This window comes from Leucoraja erinacea, chromosome 2, assembly GCF_028641065.1.
Source record: "Leucoraja erinacea ecotype New England chromosome 2, Leri_hhj_1, whole genome shotgun sequence".
Taxonomy (NCBI): domain Eukaryota; kingdom Metazoa; phylum Chordata; class Chondrichthyes; order Rajiformes; family Rajidae; genus Leucoraja; species Leucoraja erinaceus.
In genome coordinates this window covers 110,538,406-110,557,478 of record NC_073378.1, presented here as the reverse complement: position 1 = coordinate 110,557,478, position 19,073 = coordinate 110,538,406, and the positions used below count along the sequence as shown (strand labels likewise).

At 46.8% G+C, this 19,073-nt stretch overlaps 1 protein-coding gene across 7 annotated transcripts in view; it reads left to right on the top strand.

Moving 5' to 3' along the window:
- Positions 1-19,073, top strand: part of sec22c (SEC22 homolog C, vesicle trafficking protein) — a 94,600-nt gene that overhangs the window by 5,300 nt on the left and 70,227 nt on the right. For all 7 annotated transcript variants that reach the window (XM_055663416.1, XM_055663391.1, XM_055663408.1 and 4 more), the window contains 5 exons: positions 4,645-4,856; positions 8,035-8,198; positions 12,554-12,733; positions 15,724-15,842; positions 16,808-16,873. In XM_055663416.1, the coding sequence (XP_055519391.1) occupies positions 4,675-4,856; positions 8,035-8,198; positions 12,554-12,733; positions 15,724-15,842; positions 16,808-16,873 (711 nt within the window). In that variant the 5' untranslated portion in view covers positions 4,645-4,674. The remainder of the gene's footprint in view (positions 1-4,644; positions 4,857-8,034; positions 8,199-12,553; positions 12,734-15,723; positions 15,843-16,807; positions 16,874-19,073) is intronic.

The following is a 19,073-nucleotide window of genomic DNA, read 5'->3' as shown; positions in this document are numbered from 1 at the left end:
ATCTGACTGTCTACCAAAGATCTACCTTATCCATGGCTCTATCTCCAAAACTGCAGCTATTCCATAATATAAATTGCCATTGTTCCTTCTCTACTCCCCTTTCTTTCATAAACGTCACGTATTAACGAATAGTTAGAACGCGTCTGCCCTTTTTTTAAAGCCAGTTTCTGTCATTTCAGTCGGAAGAAAGACCCCGTCCCAAAACGCCACCTATCCATATTCTCCAGAAATGCTGCATGATACGCAGAGTTACTCCAGCATTTTGTGTATGTTTTTGTTAGCCAGCATCTGCAGTTCCTTGTTTCTCTATTATTTCTACATAATTAATGGCTGCTGCATTTTACCAATCTTGTTTAGATTCAGATCCAGGTTAGTTTAGTGTCATGCACCAGGGAGCAATAAAATTTTCAGTTCACATGAAGTTCACAGAGTAAACAGTGTACATGCAGTAATGATAAGAACAACATTTATTATACTTTAATTTAGTTTGGTTTAGAGATACAGCGTGGAAACTGACCCTTAGGCCCACTGATTCTGTACCGATTAACGATTACTACTTCTATCCAACACACTATGGACAATTTTTATCAAAGCCAATTAATCCACAAACCTGTTCGTCTTTGGAATGTGTGAGGAAGCCGGAGCTGTGTCTAAAAGCTAAACATTTCGTGTCGATAGCTTTCTTCAGCTTCCCGACCCTTCCCAGAGCTGCCAACGTTCACGCATTGAGCGTGAGACTCACGCATTTCACCCAATTCTCATGCTCTCACACTGATCACAGAATTTCTCACGCTCTGTGATCAACGAGAATTTCAAAACTAATATCAACTGCTTGTGTGCGCGTCTGTTGACAAGACTCAGCACCAAACCATGTCCCCATGCAAATTAACATTGAAAGACACGGACCGGGCAGTGAATGATTGTCACCCAGCGCAGCAAGTGAGGCCATGTCCTGTTCCCGGCGGCAGTCGGAATTTAAGGATTTGCGGGGAGCGGCTGACTTGAGCGAGGTCGGCGAGCGGCGGGAGAGAGGTACATGGACCGCGGAACCGGGGGGAATGCAGCCCCCACACGTTTTTGGCTAGACCTGTTTAAATATCACCGGCTTTGGACAAGGCACTACTTTGCTCTGAGCAACCTGCTTGTGGGTGTTGGAGAGCCGGGGTGGAGGGAGGGATGGAAGCTGAAGCAACGGCGGGGGCTTGCGAGTGTTTGCTGGGCTGGCAAGTCGCCTGCTGCAACTCAGGAATGAGAGAAGGTATGCAACTGGGATCAGGAGTAGTACCAGTGTGCAGAGAGACCCAGGAAGGTCAACATGGGCCAAGTGCTTGATTATAATCTGATTTCCATACATGAATATACTGAGATCATTCATGTGCTGCACCTGTTGCTCAGAGCCTGGCTCTACTGTGGAATGTAATTAGGAATGTAATTTAGTCCAACCTTATAGCTAATCCAATTTAAAGCATAAATATTGCTTTCAAGTGTAACTTAAAAGACTCCCTACAGTATGCACCAGATTGCACAATTTCAAGCTGAAAAATGCGAAAGCTCCGTATCATAGGAGGGGAGGCACCCTCATCCCACACCCTCCCCCCTCACCTCGGCCTCTACACTCCCTTGGGCTTGATCACTCGCAATTTCTCACTCCCAACACTCACCCAATGTTGGCCGCCCTGCCTTCCTAACCCAAAACATCACCTCTCCTTGTTTATCAGAGATGCTGCCTGATCTGCAGTTACTCCAGCACTTTGCATCCTCTCTTTGTAAACCCCCATCCTTGTTTCAACACCGTGAGAGCACCTTTAACATGCAAACGGAAATATTCGACCAAGAGGTTTGCCAACTCCACCCCTGGGCATCTAGCACTCTTTCTAACAACTCACACTCCCAGTAAAGCATTAAAAAAATGTAATTTAAAAATGTCCGAAGAAGGTCCCAGACCTGAAACCTCGCCTATTCATGTTCTCCAGGGATTCTTCCTGACCCGATGAGTTACTCCAGTACTTGTGTCTTATTAAGTGGTTTTGTGTCAAGTTTTGTCCGATCATACTCTAGTAATGTGTTATGTTAAAAGGGTTCTATTTCAATATGAATATTACGGCTCCCTAAAATGGAGAATGCAGTTTGATTCCACCCCTACTGTGGAGAGGAGCTGCAGGTGATCCTCGAATTACATGTATTACATTTGATCATTTTTACTGACAATGCCGACTTTTTGTCAATATACAAGATGGCACCCACTCCATGTGACTCTGCATGCTGGTCCCTGAAGTAGATCTGCAATCATTCATTGCAATCGTTCCACTCATTTAAACCTTTTATCCTGTATGTGTACACTGTGCAACACCACGATTGTAATCATGTATAGACTTTCCGCTGACTGGATAGCAAGCAATTTTCATTGTACCTCGATACACGTGACAATAAGCAAAACTGAACGAAACTTTTTTTGTAAACCAGCATCTGCAATTCGATGTGTTTCCATTTTAAAAAGAAATAGTTTGAAACGATTTCACCCGATCAATATTCCCTTGAGAAAAACCATTTCATTTTTTGTGCTCATTATAGCCATCTGGTCTAGTCATTGAGTTCAGTAATTTTAAATAATTAGTCTACTAATGCCATTTGCAGCTCCTTGAGAAGCATCTATTATTTACTAGGCCAAGTGCAGACCCGTTGGGTCTGTTCCCCCAACGTGCAGTTGTGGGGGGGGAGGCGGCATGCAGCGTCACACACTAACTATCCCCCCCCACACTCACACTAATTACCCCCCTTGATATTATATTAATATTAATTTGCTCCTTTTACCCCATAACCACCCTATCAACTGACCCATAGCCCCAACTTGCAGTCACATCTAGAGAAGGCGAGGGGGAGGGGGTAGAGAGTGAAGGGGCAGAGACAGAGAGAGAGACAGAGAGACAGAGAGGGGGGAAGAGGGATAGGGGGTGGAGAGGAAGAGGCAGAGTGGGTGAGGGGGGAAAGGTGAGGGAGGAGAGAATTGGGTGAGAGTGAGGGGGAGAGAGATTTGACAAAGAGGTGTGGAGCAGGGAGGGTGGAGGGAAGAGGGTAGGGGGTGTGGAGGGGAGGGGGTTTAGGGGGGGGATAGTGGGGGAGGGGATTACCGGAGGAGGGAGGACTTGGAGAGGACTTGAAGTGAGGGGGTGAGGAGAGGGTGTGCTGAGAGGGGGGTGAGATGAGGGGCGGGGGCAGAGGTGGGGAGCAAGGAGTGGGGAGGGGTGGAGGGGGGAGAGGACGGGTACTAGGGGTGTGAGTCAAAGGGGAGGGATGGTGGGGGAGGGGATGGAGGGGGAGGAGGAGGAGGGAGAGTCGGGAAAAAGAGGAGGGGGAGGAGAGGAGAGAGGGGAGAGGAGAGAGGGGGAGGAGGAGAGGGGGGGAGAGGAGAGAGGGGGGGGGAGGAGGAGAGGGGGGGGAGAGGGGGAGGGGGGGAAGAAAGGGGGGGGAGAGGGGAGGAAGAGGAGGAGAGGGGGGGATGGAGGGGGAGGATGAGGAGGAGAGGGGGGAGAGGAGGAGAGGGGGGGAAGAGGAGGAGAGGGGGGAGAGAGGAGGAGAGGGGGGAAGAGGAGGAGAGGAGGGGGAGAGGAGAGAGAGGTAACCTTAGAGGACTCCCTAGAGGAGGAGGAGGGGGGATTTCAAGCTGGGAGGGGGGGGGGGAGGAGAGGGGGGAGAGGAACTCCAGGGGGGAGAGGAGAGGGGGGGGAGAGGAGAGGGGGGAGAGGAGAGGGGGGAGAGGAGAGGGGGCCAGAGGAGAGGGGAGAGAGAGAGAGAGTGCCTTTTTACTTCAATCCAAACCCAAACAACCATTTGCAGGCAGGCGGTGCTTTTTTTTACCTCTAACCATATTTTCATTTTCAAACCAAATTAAGGGTACTCACAGTGCTGTAGACATTTGTTCAGTGGCATTCAGAGCTCAGAGTGACAGAGACTAATTGACAGAGCTCCATCTTGCAGAGATTAATTGTGGCACACCACTTCCTGGTTTTATAGTCCCTCCCCCCCCCCTGCCGTCAGCGGGGGCAGCAGAGAGAATGGGGAATTTTGTAAAAACATTAATATCTCTGTTATTATTCATTGACGGGAAAAATCCTCGGCACACATGCGGCGGAGGGGGGCTCTGAGCGAGGTGGCCAAAAATGACAGCCATAGGTGGCGGCGTTCTCTCGGAAATCGCAGCACAGAAGGCCAAAAGCGGTCAAGAACAGAGATTTAGTAATATAGATTTTTACCATGCACCCATTATCTGCTTTTGACATTTAATTGTACATCCATTCTACCACTCTTTGACATGTTTGTTCTTTCCTTCCCATCTCAAAACACTTTTACTTCCCATTTCTGATCAAAGGTCAATGATCTAAATCATTAAATCTCTACACAGATGTTACCTGATCAAAATGCAGGAGTAACTCAGCAGGTCAGGCAGCATTTCTGGAGAACATGAATAGGTGAAGTTTCTGGTTGACACCCTTCTGCACACTACTGCCTGACCTGCTGAGTTACTCCAGCACTTTGTGTCCTGTTTTGTAAACCAGCGTGTGCAGTTCTGTTTTTCTGTGATCTGATCAACTTGGCTTTCAGCAGTATTTGCACTATTTTACAATTTAATTTCTGCTTAATTTTCAGCGGCGGCCTTAATGAATACCAGGGAACACGATGTCTATGATCCTGTTTGCCTATGTGGCTCGGGTGACGGATGGGTTGCCGCTCTCTGCTTCCACGGACTTTGAATACAGCACAGAGTTGCAAGAATGTAAAATGCATCTGAAGATTGTGTCCAAAATGCTGGGGCAATTTCCTGGCCGTGGAACGGTGAAGAACAATCAGCTTCACATACAGTGAGTATGCCACGGGACCCATTCAGTGTGAATGCTAACGGTTATTTAGAGTATTGCGTGTAGTTCTGCTTACCCCATTACAGGAAAGATGTGGAAGCTTTGGAGAGGGTGCCAAAGAGGTTTACCAGAATGCTGTCTGGATTGGAAAGGTTCAGCCACACAGAGAGTTTGGATAAGCTTGGATTGCTTCCTCTGGAACATCGGAGGTTGAGGCGAGATTTATAAAGTTATGAGATAAATAGATATGGTAGACATTCAAACCCTTTTTACCCCAGTAGAAATGTCCAACACAAGCCATCAGGTGAGAGAAAGCGCTGCACAGCTCTGAAATTAAAGAAAGCTAAAATTCACTCTCGCCTGCATGTTAGTGGATATTCTTTTTAATGTTTCCAGCAATTTGTCCAAAATTTGGTTATCCACTCTCTGGCAAGTGCAGATGTAATTCTTTATGACCTCTGTGAGACCTCATTTGGCTATAGTGTTCTGTTTTGGTCTCTTTAATTAGTATACTCTCCGTAGTAAAAGTAGAGTGAAGATTCACTAAAGATAGATACAAAAAGCTGGAGTAACTCAGCGGGTCAGACAGCACCTATAAACGTCACCTATTCCCTTTTCTCCATAGATGCTGTCTGACCTGCTGAGTTGCTCCAGCTTTTTGTATCTATCTCTGGTTTCAAAAGTTTCAAAGTTTTCAAAGGTCTTTTATTGTCACATGTACCAATTAAGGTACAGTGATAGATGAATTACCATACAGCCATACGAAAAAAAAAAAGCAACAAGACACATGACGACATAAAAGTTAACATAAACATCCACCACAGCGGATTCCCCACATTCCTCACAGTGATGGAAGGCAAAAAAGTCCAATCTTCTTCCTCTTTATTCTCTCGCGTCGGGGCAGTCGAACCATCCGTCGGGGCGATTGAAGCTCCCACGTCGGTGGTGGTCGAAGCTCCCACGTCGGGGCGGTCAAAACTCCTGCGACTTGGAGTTCCCGAAGTCGGTCTCTGACCAGAGACCGCGAGCTCCATGATGTTAAATCCGCAAGCACCCACGGTGGAGCTCCGAGATCGATCCCGGGCAAACGGATCACGGGCTCCACAATGTTAAAGTCCCGCAGGAACCCGCGGTGGCACACTCAAAAATCGGCCTCCAGCAAAGGCCGCCAACTCCTCGATGTTAGGCCGCAGTGCGGAAGGAGATACGATACGGAAAAAAATTGCATCTCCGTTGAGGTAAGAGATTAGAAAAAGTTTCCCAAACCCCCACCTCCCACATAAAACAAGCTAAAGATCACTAAAAACATACATTCATCACATACTATTAAAACACAAAGAAGGAAGGGACAGGCAGACTGTTGGTGAGGCAGCCATTGCTGGCACACACTGGGTGGATTAAACCAGCAACTGTAGTTCCTTCCTACAAATAAAGATTCACTGAACTGGTTCCTGGGATGGAGAGCTTGTTGTTTGATGGGGAGTTGAATAGTGTGACATTAACAACAACAACAACAATACAACAATACGGTTTATTTGTCACATTGCACATAAAGTGCAAGTGAAATGAATATGCCAGCAGCGGTACAATGATAAAGAACACACACAAAAACACAATAAAAATTTAACATAAACATCCACCACAGCATTCATCACTGTGGTGGAAGGCACACAATTTGTCCAGTCCTCCTCTATTTCCCCCCGTGGTCGGGACCTCAACCCTCCGCAGCCGTTGCTGCGGGCGTCCAGATGGTAAAAGGACAAGGTACAAGTCCAGGTAAGTCCAGGATCGGCTCTTCCCCACCGGAGACCGCGGCTTTAAGTTGGTGTAGGCCGCAGGCCGGCGGTCGAGGTGGACAAATGTTATAGTGCTGGTCTGTGCACACGCTGGGAATCTAAAATAAAAATCAGAAAATGCTTGAAATACGGCAAAGGTCAAGCAGCATTGGTGGAGAGACAAACAGAACACTTGTTTCGTTTTTCATAGATGCTGCCTGACCTACTGAGTGTTTCCTGCACTTTTTGTTTTGCCTCACAGCGCTGGAGATCTCGGTTGTTGTCTTTGGAGTTTGCGCGTTCTCCCTGTAAAAGGCCTGTCCCACTTGGGCGGCCTAATCCGTGAGTTCTGGCGAGTTTACTCAACATATACTCGCAGCATGGTCGACACGAGGTCGTAGGAGGTCTTCGTAACTCTCCTTCATGCTCGAGAGTGGTCTCCGCGTACTCGAGGCCTCAGCTAGATCGCGGCGTTTTTTTCAATATGTTCAAAAATGCCTTTGAGTAAAAAAAGGTCACCATGGACAAAATCTATACTTTTTTCACTCGTAGGTTTTTTACTCGTAGGTCATAGGTCATAGTAGGTCATAGTAGGCCAGCATGTTAGTCGTAGGTAATCGAGGGTAGTCGAAGGTAGTCATAGATAGTCTTCATCATAGTCGAAGGGAGGTTGGAGGAGATCGAAGGAGGTCGTCTTCACTCTCCACTATTCGGTGTCCAATTTTCCGGAAGTTAATCATCGCTAGTCGTAGCTGGTCTTCAACATAATCGAAGGAGGTCGAAGGAGGTCTTCTACATGTCATTTTTTCAAACTCTTCTAAACTCGCCAATTAGGTCCAAGTGGGACAGCCCCTTTACTACATGAGTTTCCACCGGATGCTCCAGTTCCCTTCCACCCCCCCTACCACACACCAAAAAAGACACGTATTTGCAGGTTAATTGGCCTCTAAAATGGGATAACATAGAGCTAGTGTGAATTGATGATCAACGATCGGCATGGACTCGGCAGGCCAAAGGGCCTGTTTTAAGCTGTATCTCTGAACTGAAACTAAATTAAGAATGCAGAGACAAGGAACTGCAGATGCTGGTTTACATAAGAGGACACAACATGCTGGAGTAATTCAGCAGGCTGCATTTCTGGAGAAAATGGGTCTGAAGAAGGGTCCCCACCCGAAACGGCATCTATCCATGCTCCACAGAGCTGCTACCTGACCCGCTGATTTGCTCCAGCACTTTATGTCCTAAAACTAAATTAAACATTGTGCAACATTGCTTCCTTGGACAAAGACATAGACTGTACTGCCTTTCCTGATAACTCCAACCCTCCAGATGCAGTAACATCCTTGTAAATCTTTATTTGCATCCTTTTCAGCTTAATGACATGTATGTAATTTCTTCTCTTCCAGTTTTACTTCTTCACAAGGTGTTGCCTACATGACCATCTGCTGTAGCTATTATCCTACAACAATGGCGTATTGTTTCCTAGAGGAACTTGGAATGGAGTTTGTTTCTTCCTTTGAGGTTGCTAAAATCCAGCTGGTATCAAGACCTTACGCTTTTCTTGAATTTGGTAAGTTGTTAACAGCCTGCCTGACACTTCCTTGGTCTGTGCTTTTACTTCTATCAGCATACAACTGAGTTTCCATTATCACTTTAAAAAAATCTGTCTCATGATCCAGATCCCTCCATTTCCTGCACTCACATGTGCCTATCTAAACGTTTCTTAAAATGCACTATCGTATTTGCCTCCACCACCATCCTTGGCAATGCATTCTAGGCCCCCAGTACTCTCTGTAAAAAAAAAACTTGCTCAGCACATCTCCATTGAACTTTCTTCCTCTCACCTGATAGCTATGCCTTCTAGTGTTGGACATTCCCACCCTGGGGAAATAGGTCATAAGGTCATGTCATAAGTGATAAGAGTAGAATTAGGCCATTGGCCCATCAAGTCTACTCTGCCATTCAATCATGGCTGATCTATCACTCCCTCCTAATCACATTCTCCTGCCTTCTCCCCATAACCTCTGACACCTGTACTAATCATACATTTATCTATCTCTGCCTTAAAAATATCCACTGACGGCCTCCACAGCCTTTGGTGGCAAAGAATTCCACAGATTCACCACCCTCTGACTAAGGAAATATCCCCTCATCTCCATCCTTTAAATCTAAGGCTATGACCTCTAATCCTAGACTCTCCCACTAGTGGAAACATCCTCTCCACATCCACTCTATCCAAGCCTTTCACTATTCTGTATGTTTCAATGAGGTCCCCCCTCATTCTTCTAAACTCCAGCGAGTACAGGCCCAGTGCCAAAAAACGATCATCATAGGTTAACCTACTCATTCCTGGGATCATTCTTGTAAACCTCCTCTGGACCCTCTCCAGAGCCAGCGCATCCTTCCTCCATTCCATTATAGAGCCTCAGCATTACATCCCCGTTTTTGTATACAAGCCCTCTTGAAATAAATGCTAGCATTGAGTTTGCGTTTGGTTCTGACTCTACACTGTCCATGCCTTTCATAATTTTACTTTCTTCTATCAAGACTCTCCTCAACCTCTGCTGTTCCAGAGAAAACAATCCAAATCTATCCAACATCTCCCTACAATCGAAACCCTCTAATCCAAGCAGCAATCTGGTATTTTCACCGTTTCTCCATTTTTGTTGCTGGAAGTTGTGATCGATGTAAAGAGTCTAGCTACATTGGATTACGCTGTCATCGATCATCGTACAAACACTTTTTACTTCGGAGCATGAAAACATATATAAATAGTGAAAGAGAGCACACGTTAGTTTGACATGTTAACTATACAGCATGCTAAAAGCTTGTGCTTGGAAAGCCAGTGAGGAAAAAAAACATATAACATGGGATTCACAGAACTCCAATTCATCCCGAATGTAAAAGCTTCACATATCCTACAATTATTTTGTAAATTCAATTATTTGAAAAATCCAAATGCTACAATCGACCAGTTTTGCTGCTGTTCCACCCACATCCCAAAGATGCACTAATAACTGCTGTACTAAGGGGCCTTGCAAAGTACTTATCTGTATCAAAGACCCCACAAGGGAGACGCAGTGGTAGAGTTGCTGCCTTAAGGCACCATAGACCCAAGTTCAATCCTGACTACGGTGCTGTCTGTGTGCAATTTGTTTGTTCTCCCTGTGACCACGTGGGTTTCCCCCGGGTGCTCTGGATTCCTTCCACACTCCAAAGACATACAGGTTTGTAGGTTAATTGGCTGGAGTAACTCAGCGGGTGAGAAGGAATGGGTGAAATTTCGAGTCGAGACCCTTCTTCAGTCTGACTAGGGATAAGGGAAACAAAAGATATAGACGGTGATGTGGAGAGAAAAAGAACAATGAATGAAAGATATGCAAAAAAGCACCAATGATTAAGCAAACAGGCCATTGTTAGCTGTTTGTTGGATGAAAATGAGAAGCTAGTGTGACGTGGGTGGGGGAGGGATAGAGAGAGAGGGAATGCCGGGGCTACCTGAAGTGAGAAATCAATATTCATACCATTAGGTTGTAAGCTGCCCAAGCAAAATATGAGATGCTGTTCCTCCAATTTGCATTTACTCACTCTGACAATGGAGGAGACCTAGGACAGAAAGGTCTGTGTAGGAATGGGAAGGAGAATTAAAGTGTCCAGTGATCAGGTAGGTTCAGGCGGGCTGAGCGAAGGTGTTCTGCTAAACGATCGCCCAGTCTGCGTTTGAACTCGCCGATGTATAAGAGTCCACATCTTGAGCAACGGATACAGTAGATGAGGTTGGAAGAGGTGCAAGTGAACCTCTGCCTAACCTGAAAGGACTGTCGGGGTCCCTGGACAGAGTTGAGGGAGGACGTATAGCGACAGGTGTTGCATCTCCTGCGATTGCAGGGGAAGGTACCTGGGGAGGGGGTGGTTTGGGTGGGAAGAGATGAATTAACCATCCCTTCCCACCCAGGTTGCGGAGAGAACGGTCTCTGCGGAAGGCGGAAAGGGGTGGAGATGGGAAAATGTGGCTAGTGGAAGGATCCCGTTGGAGGTGGCAGAAATTTTGGAGGATTATGTGTTGTATGTGCCGGCTGATGGGGTGGAGGGTAAGGATTAGGGGGTCTCTCTTGCGACTAGGGGGAGGGAGCGGGGCGGAGCTGCTGGGTACCAAGGAGACATGAGTGAGGGCCTCATCTATGATGGGAGAGGGGAACCCCCATTCCCTAAAGAATGAGGACATCTTGGATGTCCTGGTATGGAACTCCTCATCTTGGGTGCAGATGCGGCGTAGACGGAGGAATTGGGAGTAGGGGATAGAGTCTTTACAGGAAGCAGGGTGGGAAGACGTGTAGTCGAGATAGTTGTGGGAGTCAGTGGTTTGTAATAGACATCAGTCATTAGTCTATTTCCTGGATGGAGACTGTGAGACCAAGAAAGGGGAGAGAGGTGTCGGAGATCGTCCAAGTAAATTTGAGTGCCGGATGAAAGTTGATGGTGAAGTTGATGAAGTCAGTGAGTTCTGCATGGGTGCAGGAGGTAGCACCCATGCAGTCATCAATGTAGCGGAGATTGAGTTCGGGAATAGGGCCAGTGTACGCCTGGAACAGGGATTGTTCAACGTACCCTACAAAGAGGCAGGCATAGCTGGGGCCCATGCGGGTGCCCATAGCTACGCCTTGGACTTGGAGGAAGTGGGAGGAGTCAAAGGAGAAGTTGTTGAGGGTGAGGACCAGCTCTGCTTGGTGGAGTGGAGTGTTAGTAGAGGGAAATTGATGGTTCTGGGGTCGAGGAAGAAACAAAGGGCTTTAAGGCGGGGGATGGAGTTGTTGAACGTCCATAGTAAAGATGAGGGAGTGGGGGCTCGGAAAATGGAAGGTATTAAAGAGACGAAGGGCATGTGAGGTATCTTGGACATAGGTCGGGAGAGATTGGACCAGAGGGGATAGGATGGAGTCGAGGTACGTGGAAATCATTTCCGTGGGACAGGAACAGGAACAAACAATGGGTCTGCCAGGGCTGTTGTGTTTGTGGATTTTGGGGAGAAGGTAAATCCAGGCTGTGCAGGGCTGGGAAACGATAGGTTGGAGGCTGTGAAAGGGAGACAGCCAGAATTGATGAAATCAAAAATGGTGTGTGAGAAGGCCCAGTGCTCGTCTGGGATTATCGTCCATGGATAGGTAGGAGGAGGTGTCTGAGAGTTGTCGCCTGGCCTCAGCCTGGTAGAGGTCAGCGCGCCAGACTACCACAGCACCTCCCGTGTCGGCGGGTTTGATTATAATGTCAAGGTTGCTGCAGAGTGCGTGGAGGGCTGTACGTTCAGAGGGGGTGAGGTTAGAGTTGGTAAGGGGAGTGGAAAAGTTGAGACAGTTGATGTCACATCGGCAGTTAGAAAAAAAGAGGTCTAGAGAGGGTAGAAGGCTGTTCTGGGGAGTCGAGGAGGAGGGGGACCGGTGGAGACGGGAGAAGGGGCCATCACTGGGTGGTGAGGACTCCTTCCTTTAGAAAAATGCACGGAGGCAGAGGCGACGGAAGAAAAGCTCTACGTCATGGCGGACCCGGGACTCGTTGAGGTGGGGGCGGAGGGGAACGAAGGTCAGGCGTCTGTTGAGGACAGACCTTTCCGTATCGGAATGACGGATGTCAGGGTGGATGGTGAAGACATGACAAGGGTGGGGGTTGGGGTCGGAGGAGGGCCGGGGAGTGGACTAAGGCCGAGGTGAGATCTGGTGGGAGAATGGTGGGTGTTCAGAGAGGAGGGGGGGCGGCGTGAGGACTATTATATGGGTTGGGTCAGGGCAACCTGGTTAAAAGATGGGGAAGACGGAGACCTGTCACTACTGAGGTTCCCTGTAGGGGGGGGGGGGGGTAGGACCCAGCAGAGACCACTTGGTTTGGGCGTCTGCATCGTGGGTAAACTGAATATGTTTTGTTTGATTGCAGACAATGTGATACAGAAGATAAAATGGCATTATAACCATTCTAACCGTCCATCATTAAAGATCAGCGTGACAAATATCCAGAGGGAGCTAAAGGTGACGCCACCTCGACAGGTGAACCTGGATGACATTGTGATCTCCAATGGGACACTGAATGGACATCTCCATTTATGTTCTGGCTCTGGTAAGCTCAGATCAGACAATGCTTCATGAGTCGATTGATTTATATCCTAAATATAATTTTCAATAAACCACTCACTTAAATTGCTTCGTGAGATCAGCAAGAACTTGCTGGTGGAGACATCAGGAACTGCAAATGCTGGGATCTTGGGCACAACAGTAAGTGCAGGAGGAATCTAGTTCATGCCAACCATCGATCACCCGTTCTCTGTTTTCCCATTTTCTTATCCTCTCCCTACCACACTCAGGAAAATTTAAAGAGGCCAATTAACCTACAAACCTCCACGTGCAAACTCCACACAGACAGCACCCGAGGTCAGGATCGAACCAGGGTCTCTGGTGCTGTGAGGCAGCAGCTCTACCAGCTGCACCACTCATCTGATCTGTTATAAATGATAGGCATATCAGTTCAGCATTAACTATGATAGGCATTCAGTGGTTTAGGATGTTGAAGTCTCCATTCAGCATAGTAGACTGTGATGTGAGGATTCAGGTTTGTGGTGCTTAGATTCATAGAGTGGAAATAAGGCCTTCAGCCCAACCTGTACGTCTGTGGAGAGTGGGAGGAAAACGGAGTACCCAGAGAAAACCCACACGGTCTTGGGGAGAACACACAGACAGCATCCTGTAGACCGGATTGAACCCGGGTCTCTGGCGCTGTAAGGCAGCAACTCTACTGCTGCTCCACTGTCATAAGGTCATAAGTGATAGGAGCAGAATTAGGCCATTCAGCCCATCAAGCCTGCTCCCCCATTCAATCATGGCGGATCTTTCTCTCCCCTCTAATCCCATTCTCCTGTCTTCTCCCCATAACGCATGACACCCGTACTAATCAATAATCTCTATCTCTGCCTTAAAAGTTTACATTGACGGCCTCCACAGCTTTCTGTGGCAAAGAATTCTACAGATTTACCACTAAGGAAATTCCTCCTCATTAATCCCACTGTGCTGTCTCTACCAAGAAGGGGCTTTGATAAAAATGTAAATTGTCCCTCGTGTGTAGGATAGTATCAGTGTATGGGGTGATCATTGCTGAGCGCGGGCTCGGCGGGCTGAAGGGCCTGTTTCCGCGCTGTATCTCTCAAGGCTATACCACTTAGTCTTTCTGCTCTACAACTATTGACAACACCATGTAATTTACTGTGTAAATCATGTCAGGGCCTAATTTCCTTCTTTAGTTGATCTAGATCCTGTTGTAATCTTGAATGTACAAATGATGAATGAATGAATGAATGAATGAATAAGTTTATTGGCCAAGTATGTACACATACAAGGAATTTGCCTTGGTGCTCTGCTCGCAAGTAACAACACGACATACAGTGACAGAATGACACATAAAACATTAAACATTAATAATAAAACATTACAGTTTAAACATGCAAATGAAATAAAATACCAGAGCAAAAGGAGGCTGCAGACTTTTGGTTATTGAGTAGAGCAACTACTCGTGAAAAAAAGCTGATTTTATGTCTGGTTGTGGCAGCTTTGATAGTCTGGAGTCTCCTTCCAGAGAGAAGTGCTTCAATGAGTTTGTGGCCAGGGTGAGAGGGGTCAGAGATGATCTTACCCACTCGCTTCCTGGCCCTTGCAGTGTACAGTTCGTCAATGGGGGGGAAGGTTGCAGCCAACAACCTTCTCAGCTGATCGGACGATTCGCTGCAGCCTCCGGATGTCGTGCTTGGTGGCTGAGTCAAACCAGACCATGATGGAGAAGGTGAGGACAGACTCTTGATGGCCGTTTAGATTTGGACCATTATTACTTGTGGCAGATTGTGTTTCCTCAGCTGTCGCAGGAAGTACATCCTCTGTTGGGCCTTTTTGACTGTGGAGTTGATGGTGACCCCCCCATTTCAGGTCCTTGGAGATGATGGTTCTAAGAAACTTAAAAGCCTCCACAGATGTGACTGTGGTGTTGTTGATGGTGAGTGGGGGGAGAGGAGGGGGAGCTCTCCCCCTCCTACATCCTCATCCGAATAGTTAATCTGTATGACAAACCGATGGAGATCCAGCACTGATCACTGTGACACACCACTGGTCACAGGCCTCCAATTGGAAAAGCAACCTGCCATCATCACCCTCTGATTCCTACCCCCAAGGCAATTTTATATCCAGTTGGCCTAGTTCCATTTAATCTTAGCCTTCAAGACCACAGTAAAATTGATTCCTGGCACACTGATTTAGAGTTAGGCATATACATTGCTTGACATACAATAGAGCTGTCAGAACAAGAGAAAAATAAATGGTTGGGAATGTTAGAAGGGTGTGAGAATGAATAAATCTACTATTTTGCCTGGAGTTGATCGCCCAATTATAGGAATGGTGTGGAGACTTTGGAGAGGGTGCAGAAGATGTTTATCAGAATGCTGCCTGGATTAGAGGGTTTCAGCCACAGGGAGATATTGGATAGACTTGGATTGTTATCTCTGGAATGCTGGAGTTATAGAGGCACAGAGAGCCATTGAGTCATACAGCGTGGAAACAGGCCCTTCGGCCTACCATGACCACACTGACCAACATGCTCCATCTAGGTTGAGAGGAGACTATATAAAATTATGAGAGGGTAGAACGTCAGAACCTTTTTCCCAGGATGGAAATGTCAAAGAGGTGAATGGAGCAAGTATTTTTACACGATGTGCTCCACACATCTACGGATGTGTGCAACGTGCTGGTGGGGGTGGAAGCAGACACCATAGTGGCGTTTAAGAGGCTTTTAGATAGGTACATGGATAAGCAGGGAATGGAGAGATATGGATCATGTGCAGGCAGATAGTTTATCTTGATATCATGTTGATATCATCACGGACATTGTGGGGCGAAGGACCTGTTCCTGTTCCGTACGGTTCGATTTTCTTTCACACGAAAAAGTGCTTTCTATAATAATCCTTAAACTTCAATTGAACTGTACCAGTTACACAGTTCCATTAATAAATAAGAGCAGTGGTTAAACAGATTGCTTCTGATCACTATTTCAAACCTTGTTTTATTAACCCGCAGCACCCAGTTACAGGCTGGAAATTGTGAGTGCACTTGGGATCCTATCGGTTATCCTTAACATTGTATGCGGAGCTCTCAATCTCATCCGTGGAGTTCACCTCATCGAACACAACTTTCAGGTAAATGCAATATAGCTGCATAGTTTTCACTGGTGCAGTGCAATGTTGCTGGAATATTTTCTGTATGATCCTTTGATAGGCTAGACTACTGACTGATTCACCTCTACACTAGGGGCATTGGACTTTGTCTCTGGAATTGATGTACTACAAGGCTGAGAACTTTATTCTGCACTCCCCTTTTCTCTACCTATTATATTTAAGTTTGACGATTGTATTTATGTATAGTATTATTTGATCTAATTGAATTGTATGTAAAGCAAAGCTTGTCATGATGAAACAATAATGAACCTAAATCGTAACCAGGAAAAGGCTCAAAGTGCTGGAGTAACTCAGTGGGCCAGGCACAATCTTTAATTTAATTTGATTTAGAGATACAGCATGGAAACAGGCCATTTGGCCCACCAAGTCTGCGCCGACCAATGATCACCCGTTCACTAGTCCTATGTCACTCCACTGTCGTATCCTTTACACTAGGGACAATTTACAGAGGCCAGTTAACATACAAACCTGCACGTCTTTTGGAATGTGGGAGGAAACTGGAGCACCCGGAGTCACAGGGAGAACGTACAAATTCCGTACCGACAGCACCCATAGTCAGAATCGACCCTGGCGCTGTAAGGCAGCAACCATACCGCTGCCCCACTGTGCCACTCTCTGGAGAACATAGATAGGAAGAAGGGTCCCAACCTGAAACGCCACCTATCCATGTTCTCCAGAGATGCTGCCTGACCTGCTGAGTTACTCCAGCACATTGTGTCTTTGTGTTCACCAGCATCTGCATGCAGTTCACCAGCATCTGCATGCAGTTCCTTGTGTCTCCTAAACCAGGGTATTTGAATCAACTGGCAAAGATGGGAATGAATGTAGAAACTGTGTTGCACGTGAACTTGTTGAATCCTGCCTTTATTGGCATCTACTTCAGGGGGAAATAATCTTTTGTTTCTGATCACTCTGTTTTTCACCAGGACAGTAATGAAGAAAAGGGATCAGCTGTTGCATTTCTTGTAGCTTTCATTAGCTGTGCATTTCAGGTAAGTTAACTTTCTTTTTAATTCTTGTTAAACGATTAGATCACTGGAAGTTGACGTGCAAAACGCTGTCTGCTTTTAGGAGGACAAATGTTACCTTGGTTTTTATTACTAGAGGGTTTTTAGTGCAAGAGGAAAGTTGACTTACAAAAATTACTTGGGAAAGAACATAGCTGAACTATGTTTAAGAAGGAACTGCAGATGCTGGAAAAATCGAAGGTAGACAAAAATGCTGGAGAAACTCAGCGGGTGAGGCAGCATTTATGGAGCGAAGTAATAGGTGACGTTTCGGAACGAGACTCTTCTTCAAACTGATGTGGGGGTGGGGGGGGGAAGAAGAAAGGAAGAGCGGAGACAGTGGGCTGTGGGAGAGCTGAGAAAGGAAGGGGAAAGAGGGAAAAAGCAAGGACTGAAATTGGAGAAGTCAATGTTCATACCGCTGGGGTGTAAACTACCCAAACAAAATATGAGGTGCTGCTCCTTCAATTTACGGTGGGACTCACTCTGGCCATGGAAGAGGCCCAGGACAGAAAGGTCGGATTCAGATTGGGAGGGGGAGTTGAAGTGCTGAGGCACCGGGAGATCAGGTTGGTTATTGTGAATTGAGCGGAGATGTTGGGTGAAGCGATGGCCAAGCCTATGCTTGGTCTCACCGATGTAGAGCAAACCGTCCGGTCCTCCTGGTCTATACAGGGGCTCACTGTGACCTGACCTCCCTCCCACTACAGTCATAAAGTCATCGAGTAATACAGTGTGGACACAGGCCCTTCGGCCCAACTCACCCCGCCTGCCAACAATGTCCCAACTAGTATTCATCCAACTTTGGGAATGATCTCCCTTCCCTTTTTGCCTCACATTTTTCAGCTCCACTTGCACTTGAGTTCTAGGAGGTGAGTTGTTCATGTCCTTTCTTGTTGTGCCGTATTTTATTTTTGTCCTCTTGCTTCACTTTGTCCTCCAGTTTTGTTCAGATTAAAATGACGCTGGAATGCAAACATAGAAACATTGAAACATAGAAATTAGGTGCAGGAGTAGGCCATTCGGCCCTTCGAGCCTGCACCGCCATTCAATATGATCACGGCTGATCATCCAACTCAGTATCCCGTACCTGCCTTCTCTCCATACCATCTGATCCCCTTAGCCACAAGGGCCACATCTAACTCCCTCTTAAATATAGCCAATGAACTGGCCTCGCCTACCCTCTGTGGCAGAGAGTTCCAGAGATTCACCACTCTCTGTGTGAAAAAAGTTCTTCTCATCTCGGTTTTAAAGGATTGCCCCCTTATCCTTAAGCTGTGACCCCTTGTCCTGGACTTCCCCAACATTGGGAGCAATCTTCCTGCATCTAGCCTGACCAACCCCAAACATTCTGTAGATGTTGGAAACTGGAAATAAAAGGCAGGAGATAGTGAAGGATTCAGCAGGTCAAGCAGCATCTGTGGAGAGAGAAACAGTAGATGTGATGAATTTTCGTCAGAATCGAAGATTAAAGTCGTGATTTATTCTCTACGAGTAATGCTATTTTCCTGATTAATAGTTCCTGCTTTGAAAATCTACATCAAGATTCAAGATTCAATTTATTTGTCATTTGGACCCCTTGAGGTCCAAACGAAATGACGTTTCTGCAGCCATACATTACAAACAAATAGACCCAAAACACAACATAATTTACATAAACATCCATCACATCGCTGTGATGGAAGGCCAAAAAAACTTATCTCTCCACTGCACTCTCCCCCCCCCGATGTCAGAGTCAAAGTCAAAGCCCCCGGCTGGCGATGGCGATTGTCCCGCGGCCATTAAGCCACGCCGGGTGGTGCAAGGTCGCACACCAGGTTCTTGATGTTGGAGCCCCCGGCGTGCGCTCGCAGAGTCCTGCGGCCATTCCAAGCCGCGCGGGGCGGTGCTGTGAGGCCCCGCTTCAGGCGCTCTTCGACCCCGCAACTCGTACATCATACAACTGTGCAGCAAAACCCTTTACATAACCTCATGCGATATAGGAGTGGCATTAGTCCATTTGGATCGTCGAGTCTGCTCTGCCATTTGATCCTGACTGATCGATTTTCCCTCTCAACCCCATTCTTCTGCCTCGCCCGTAATCTTTCACACCCTTACTTACGTCAACAACATAATTGAACAATTTTCCTAGAGTAGTGAGGGTTGAGATTATTTTCTCTTAAAACCAAAATGGTGGGGCAGCAGT